The following is an 8,129-nucleotide window of genomic DNA, read 5'->3' as shown; positions in this document are numbered from 1 at the left end:
AAGACGGAGTGAATTTGAAGCGGGTGAAGAACAGGGACCACCTGGCTTGAGGTGAGTTGAGACGTTTGGTGGAATGAATGTATTCCAGGTTCTTGTGATCGGTCCAAACCAAGAATGGTTTCTCCGTCCCCTCCAGCCAGTGGCGCCATTCCTTGAGGGCAAGCTTGACTACTAAGAGTTCCCGGTTGCCAATATCATAGTTGCCCCCAGTGGGGGAGACAGCCGGTGGGAAGGTGCAGGGGTGTAGCTTGTCATTGACTGGAGATCTTTGGGATAGAACTGCTCCAGCTCCCGTATCTGATGCATCTACCTCCACCATGAACTGGAGAGTGGGGTGAGGAAGTATCAGGATGGGCACTGTGGTGAAACATGTTTTGAGTGTATGGAAGGCCTGCTCCACCGACAGGGACCAAAAGAAATGGATGGACATAGAGGTGAGTGTGGTGAGCGGAGCTGCCACACCGCTGTGGATCCGGATAAACCGTGCCTGAGTTCCTTACGGGTGGTGGGCTGTGGCCATTCCAACACTGGAGAGAGGGAATCTGGGTGGTGGATTAACTAGATGTGGAGCTGGACTGGCCGGCCAGCGTCCTGACACAAAATTGTTCATGGTTTGGATAGGTTGTAGATTTTTTTTGTTTTCCAAATAAGATCAGTGATAGAAAATATCAAACAGAACTTGAATGGAAGAAAAGCGCAGGTCAGTGAATGAACAAATTGATGCCTTTTCTTCTGCTCGATAATCTCTCTGATTGACTGTCTTCTGTCTGATTGTATAACTAGTCTTTCTGTGTCTTTCTTCCTTTCTCTGTTTGTTTCTTTTTTGTCTCTACCTGTTTGACTTTTCTTTTCCAGTCAGGGCCACAGACGCTCTCCTATAGCCAGACAGAGTGTGGAAAGGGGAAGGTTCCCTATGACCCGCAGCAGAAGACTGCATCTGCGGTCATAGGTGAGATCACACTGTGTTTGGTACTCTGCCATATACTGTGCTGGAGCTAACCATGACCATGTCTGTAAAGTACTGCCGAAGTTTGGATGACGCAGGAAGCAACTGAATGGTTTCAAAAGTTTCAACCAACCAAAAGACTACTCTCAAGCTAACTAACTGACCGACTAACTAAGCAAACCAACAACAAAGTGATTATTTTCTAACCCTTTATTAAATACCTGATTTGTGATTGCATTGACATATTGACTTTATTAATAAAGGGATTTGCTGAGTAGGTCACCTTTTTGACTGAGTGGAAGTTTTCTGTGTATCTTTGAGGTTGGAAAAAGTCATGTTTGCTTTTGAAATTCTGTGAATAATGAAGTGAACTTGAATGTGAACATACACAAAAAACCTCAAGAGATTATTTGGATAGGGCCTAAATTCATATGGTCAAGCGTATTGCGGGTTTTGTCTTGGAAAATCACTACCAGTGTCTATTTCACTGTGTCTAGATGGAGAGCTGTACGCTGGCATCACCTCTGACTTCATGAGTCGAGACTCCGCCTTCTTCCGTAGCCTAGGCAACCGCCACGTCATCCGCACTGAGCAGTACGACTCCACCTGGTTGCAGGGTAAGGAACCTCACCTCTGCACGCTGACCCCCGGCCCCCCCATACTATTAACCTTTGACCTATGACCTACACTGGTTGCCACAGCAGAAGTCTCTCCACCTTCACCTGTGCTGCCTAACTGCTGCAGCGTTTCCATATTGAAGGTGGAGGAATTATATGTCACACATACAGTAGACAGCCAAAACATGGGTTTTCTGTGATAGCTACATTCATACGACGCTTCAGCAACATTGACGATTAAAGAATTTCTGCTTTTTAACATCTAAAAGTTTTGGATAGGTTTCACAATTTCCATAGTAAATGGGGAAAAAATCAACTGACTGTTGACGCAATGACAACAAAGTTAGTCCTAGCTAGTCACAGTCAAACAAGGGGTTTGTCACTATTGCTTGACATCACCAGCTTCTTGACATCTTGCTAGCTGACTCATGTTCATTGATTTAAACTGGGCTGTCACACCTCAAAGGAAATATCTTAATCCGTGTATTGACCAATGGAAGTAAGTGTTCATGGCACATGGCACTAAACAATAAACAGCAAACAAAATATGCTAAAATAATCTGTCTTGACTCCTCAAAACAGTAAATTTATGTTTTTAATGTGTGTTTCCTGTTAATGCTCTGGTTAATGTAGTGTCTCAGTTTTGGGGTAAGGTGACAAACAGCAAAGGAGGAGGTCAAACCCTGTCATGATGTTTACCTCATCAAAAGCCTGCTTCACGCCGACACGGCTAACCATATTCAAACCTGGAAGCTGCCCAGTACAACTGCTATGCTTTCCACTGCTCACACTGAAACACTCCTGTTTAGTAGTAGTGCTCAGCCCAGCGGCACATTGACAGTCGATGTTGAGGAGAGGGTCATTTGATCAGTTCATATCACCCTTGGCCCATCAGCTTTCTGAAAATGAAAAAGTACCTCTGTGGGGTACTTGGGCGGCACGGTGGCCCAGTGGTTAGCACTGTTGCCTCACAGCAAGAAAGTCCTGGGTTTGAACCGTGGGGTTATCCAACCTTTGAGGTCATCCCAGGTCATGCCCTGTGTGGAGTTTGCATGTTCTCCCTGTGTCTGCAGTGGGGTTTCTCCGGGTGCTCCGGTTTCCCCCACCATCAAAAGAAACATGCATGTTAGGGTTGGTCCCCGGGCGCCACATGAAGGCGGCAGACCACTGCTCCTAGCTACACAGATCACAGCTAGGATGGGTTAATTTTCAGTAACTGAATTTCTCCAAAGGGATTAATAAAGGAGACTTTAATCGACCAACAGCTGCTTTGATCACTTAAAACTTTGCAAAATTAGGTCAAGGGCCCTCACCCAAGAAAAGAATTTGAATTTCTTTGGTAATGTGATCACATTCAGGAAAAATGTGAAGCACTTCAGGTGGGCTTATGCCAGTGTCATGTAATTTCCAGCTCTCCTATATATCAGTTCTGTTTAACCTTGAGTAGTTTCTTTTTTTCTGAACACAAACATGACCGTGATGCAGGAGCTGATACATTTAGTTCTTCTTTATCGTCAATCTTTCTCTCAGCTTTCCCTCAACAACATCTCCTACCAACTCCTACAAGCCCTGTTGGTGGTTTATGAGGACAACGTCAATGTCTGCTGCTGATAACAACAAGATACATGTTGACTCGCTTGACTGTTTGTAAACTCAGCTATAACTCTTTCCCTTCCTTTTTTCCCTGTGCGATAGAACAGAATAGAGTTACATTTCACCTGTTCTCGTTTACCGGACGCTTTTATCCACAGCGGTTTATACAAAGTCAGCAACTGAACAGTAATAATGAAAGAACCAAGGGTGCATGTCATGTCAAGGGCAAGTCCTTCAAGTGGACAATAAGTACATCGCTAACGCAACAAAATAATTGGGCTTGACTGGGACAAAATTGAAATTTGTGTTTTGCTTCGCGGTAGCACTGATGTAAGAACAGACATCATTCAGGATGTACGCACTCAGATAAGGCAAGGCACAAGGTCGACACAACACATTCTTCAGTACATATTGTAGTTCACATTATCTTACATACCCCAATACAACTGGTATGTCCTTAAAGCAACATGCCCCGCTCTGTAAATCATAATCTTTTTATAAAATAATAAGAAGAAGAAAATTACTGGGCTTGCTTGCACTTCACCTATAATCTGAATATGTTCTAATTTTTGTCCTTTTTTATTAATCAGTGTTTGATTTTTAGTAATTTTGTCATAATTCTTTATTTGTTCAAAATTTTTGTTTCGCATATTTTTACATTTTTGTGGATGTAATTTTTCACTGAGTTTTGATAAGAGCTGTATTAAGGCGAATTTATTATTAGTGTTGTTGTTGTCAGTAGCTGTACTCCTTTACTCTCTTATATGTAATATAAATATTCTTCCTTTTTCTCCCCCACCTGTGTGTGTGTGTGTGTGTGTGTGTGTGCATGTGTTCATGTACTACTATATTTGTGAGTCTCAATTTGAGTTTAAAACCATCACCTTGACGATAATAATCCTCACTTTGCAAAAAATTACAATTTTTGCAAAGTGAGGAGGACATTTTGGCTGGTCCTTACTTCCTTAGGGGTGTGTTCTAGGGTTAGGACTTGGGTTGAGGGTTAAGGTTAGTGTTAAGGACTACAGAATGAATGTAGTCAATGAGGGATCCTCACAAACATAGATGTATAAGAATGTGTGTGTGTGTGTGTGTGTGTGTGTGTGTGTGTGTGTATACCGTATGTGTGACTAAATGTCACTGCTAGTTTGTAAACTAAATTGTATTCCCCAGTCTCTATTTTCCTATTATCTTTTCTCTCCTTCTCACCCTCTCTGTTTATTTCATTTTCCGTCTCCTCTGTCTCGATCAAATTCTCTGCCTTTAATCATCTCTCTCTCTCTCTCTCTCTCTCTCTCTCTCTCTCTCTCTCTCTCTCTCTCTCTCTCTCTCTCTCTCTCTCTCTCTCTCTCTCTCTCTCTCTCTCTCTCTCTCTCTCTCTCTCTCTCTCTCTCTCTCTCTCTCCCTCTCTCTGCCTGTCTGTGTCTATGTGTCTCTCTCTCTCCCTCCCTTCAGATGCCCAGTTTGTGCGGGTAGCGCCGCTGTCTGAGACTGATAACCCAGAAGATGATAAGGTCTACGTGTTCTTCACTGAGCGCGCTCAGGAGGCAGAGGGGGCTGCTGGGAAGGTGCTCTACTCTAGAGTGGCCCGTGTGTGCAAAGTAAGGGCTTAATGGGAATCTGTGTGTATGTGTGTGTGTGTGTGTGTGTTTTACATATTTATATCCTCCTAGAGACATTTTGAAGAAAATCATTGTACCTCTACTAACTGACAACAGTTGCTCCCTCGGTTTCACAGGGGGCTACTTTAGATTTAGTGTTTTGGCGAGAAACTTTAGCTAACAAAGTTAAAATGTTCTTAGTAAACTAAAATCCAGCACATTTACGGAATGGGCCCTATTTATTTTGGACGTACTGGATACTGAACCTGAGGTAATTTTTTTTATCAGATATATAGATATATAACCATATTTGAAATAAACTTACTAAATAAACTTCCCAACATGTGTTGAGAAGTCTGTGTGTCAGCGCAATACTTCTTAGTCTAATAGTAATAATAATGTAATAATAATAATAATAATAATAATAATAATATATATATATATATATATATATATATATATATATAATAATGATATCCATCCATCCATTATCCAAGCCGCTTATTCGAATTCGGGTTGGGTATTACAATAATGATAATAATAATATAATATAATATGTCCTATCGGACTTGAACCTAGTTTTTTTGTTTGTTTTTTTTTTACACTTACTTGAGTTGTCACCTCCTGGCTAGAGCCTTGCTTATGTTGTATTAACTCTCAGAGGTAGGTTGCTTTGGATAAAATCGTCAGCTAAATGAAATTGTAAATTGTAATAGATATGTGTTTCAATCTACAATGCAATAGCTCACATCAATGCTTGTGAACAAATGTGTACACTGTCATTATACGTCTGATGTGCAGGTTTGTATGTATGGGTGGAAGATGACAGTATGAGAGATAGCCCAAGTCTGTGTCTTTACGTGAGCACATGCTTGCAAATGTTTGCCTGCAGTTCATGTGCAGCGGTGTACGTGATGGTCAGCGCAGTTGCAGTGGTGCATTTACGTATAAGGGCCTACATGTGATCAGTTGTTGCTGTTCGTTTGTGCAGATATGCCTCCCTGTGCATGGATAAAGGGGACTGTTTATTTGGTCGTTATCACAGTTATGCATTGTATCAAAGTCCTGATCTCTGGTCTGTGTGTGTGTGAGAGAGAGAGAGTAAACGGGTATGTGTTTGTATTTTTGTTTGCCCGGTTTAGTTGGTATGCATCAACGTGCATTCCTGCATGCCTGTATATGTACGCCTGCATGTTTGCATGCGTCAGGGTGTTTTTGTGTGTGTGTGTGTGTGTGTATGAGAGAGAGAGCGAGAGAGAACGAGAGAGCGAGCGCGAGAGAGAGAGAGAGAAATGCTTAGAAGCAGAGAATTATATGTAATAGGAATATGTAACACCAGCATATTTGTAAATGAATTATTAAGTGTTGGACTGCACCAAAATCTGTGGGGCAATCCCCGATAAGGCATTTTGATTACCGTTTTAATGTTTACACCTTTTGAAGTTTGATAAGTGGGATTAATGATGACTGAGAGTTTATATTTTACCATGTGAGTCACCTCTAAAAAAAAAGTTACTGTAGTAGAATTAGTGTGTTATTCTTATTGTCATTTATTTCAGGACCTCCAACACTTTGTGTGTGTGTGTGTGTGTGTGTTTGCATGTAGAATGACATAGGAGGTCAGAGGAGTCTGGTGAATAAGTGGAGTACATTCCAGAAGGCTCGTCTGGTCTGTTCAGTCCCAGGATCAGATGGCATACAGACACACTTTGATCAGCTCCGTGAGTAAACACATACACACATGCAAGTCCTGTCATTATCATTGATATTTATGCACGTTATACACTAATGTGGAGCATGGAAAATGCTTACTTAAACATACAATATACATGGAAACACACATTCACACATGTAAAGAGGATCACAGAAGTTGCTTATAAAAACTCGTTCTTTTTGATATTCCAATTTGACAAATTAGCAATGAATAACAAGTAGCTTTTTAAAATCTGATTATAACAATAATAATTATTATTAATTATCAATTATAATTGATAATTATCATTGGTACTAATTGGTAATTATTAATTTTGAAATGTTAAGTTCCTGGCTCCATGGTACCCAAACACATTTTACTCAACTTGATGCATGTCTAACCATGAGAAAACACATACACACACACGCACGCACACACACGCACACACACACACACGCACACGCACACACATGCACATGCACACACTCGCGCGTGTGTTAAGCTTGCCTCTATGTGTGAATCACTGCTGTTACCACGGTGATCAACAGACCCCGTTGGTCACCTTGGGCTCCATGCCATATCCTGGGTAACCATGGCAACTGGCCTCAACATTTGGTTTGCTGTGGGCTTATTCATTATTGAGGGATAGTGCCGCTGTCCTCTGGCCCTGTGTGACCGTGTCTGTCCATCTTGACGCGCTACATCTTCAAATCAAGCCTTTCGAAGAAACCCCTCTTTCCCTGTGTTCAGTGACTACCCACCGCTGTACTCTAGCCTGGGTTTTAGGGCCGTGCTGTTCAGTCGTGTGTGTGTATGCAGATTTCTGTTGTCCCGATACTAGATTTTCACTACATGATTATCGTGGCCAAAAGAATTCACGATAACGATATTATCGCGATAGCTAAAGAATATTTGAAAAAATAATAATGCTATCAGCCAAAATCATATTTAACTTTGTTTATTGTGCAGTTTGTCTCTTTTTTGGCAAATGAATTACCCTCAAAATACGAGTTTAGGGAGGTGGAGAGAGTCTTTAATAAGAGAGTCTTTAACCATAACTATACAAAAGCGTGCAAAAAGACCAATTACACTTAACAGATAGTAAAAAGTCAATCAGATGAACGGATAAACAAAAGATCCACAAGGCCGAACGTCTGCCATCAATACAATGTCAACTGAAACAAAATCACTTGCGGGGAGTAGGGGATTTAATGTCCACTGACCATATCCTTACATCATATTCTTCCTCTTTCCATTTTTCATGACGTGATTTTGCGTGGCAGTAGTAACCACACACTGTGGTAGTCGTGAGCTAGTGTAGCGTTTGACCAAGTTTAAACAAATCTGAGTCAATGTCGAACCCCACAAAGGATACATGCGTTCAGAATACACATGACCCCTGGTTATTTTTGACAACACTGATGAATTTATATTTAATTGCAGAGCAGAGAAATAAAAAAAACCTCAGTTTAAATAAACTTGACCACATCATTAGTCAGTTTTCAAAGGTTATGATAGAGCAAAAAGGAAAGAAAAAAGTTCCATATAATTCAGTTCAGTATATAAAGTAAATATACTTCACTTTGGGATTTCCTGGTTATTCAACAAACAAAACTCAAAACAAGGAAATATTCCCAACCGCAGACCCCCCCCCCCAAGCTTTAGTCAAGAGGTAAAAA

At 41.1% G+C, this 8,129-nt stretch overlaps 1 protein-coding gene across 1 annotated transcript in view; it reads left to right on the top strand.

The window, feature by feature from the left end:
- The window catches only part of sema3h (sema domain, immunoglobulin domain (Ig), short basic domain, secreted, (semaphorin) 3H), a 111,831-nt gene that overhangs the window by 32,232 nt on the left and 71,470 nt on the right, over positions 1 to 8,129 (top strand). The window contains exons 6-9 of the mRNA XM_056299520.1: positions 856 to 949; positions 1,444 to 1,563; positions 4,612 to 4,757; positions 6,364 to 6,478. Of these exons, the coding sequence (XP_056155495.1) occupies positions 856 to 949; positions 1,444 to 1,563; positions 4,612 to 4,757; positions 6,364 to 6,478 (475 nt within the window). The remainder of the gene's footprint in view (positions 1 to 855; positions 950 to 1,443; positions 1,564 to 4,611; positions 4,758 to 6,363; positions 6,479 to 8,129) is intronic.

This window comes from Lampris incognitus, chromosome 2, assembly GCF_029633865.1.
Source record: "Lampris incognitus isolate fLamInc1 chromosome 2, fLamInc1.hap2, whole genome shotgun sequence".
NCBI classification, from domain to species: Eukaryota; Metazoa; Chordata; class Actinopteri; order Lampriformes; family Lampridae; genus Lampris; species Lampris incognitus.
The sequence above is the reverse complement of the archived record's forward strand: the minus strand, read 5'-3'. Positions and strand labels throughout refer to the sequence as shown.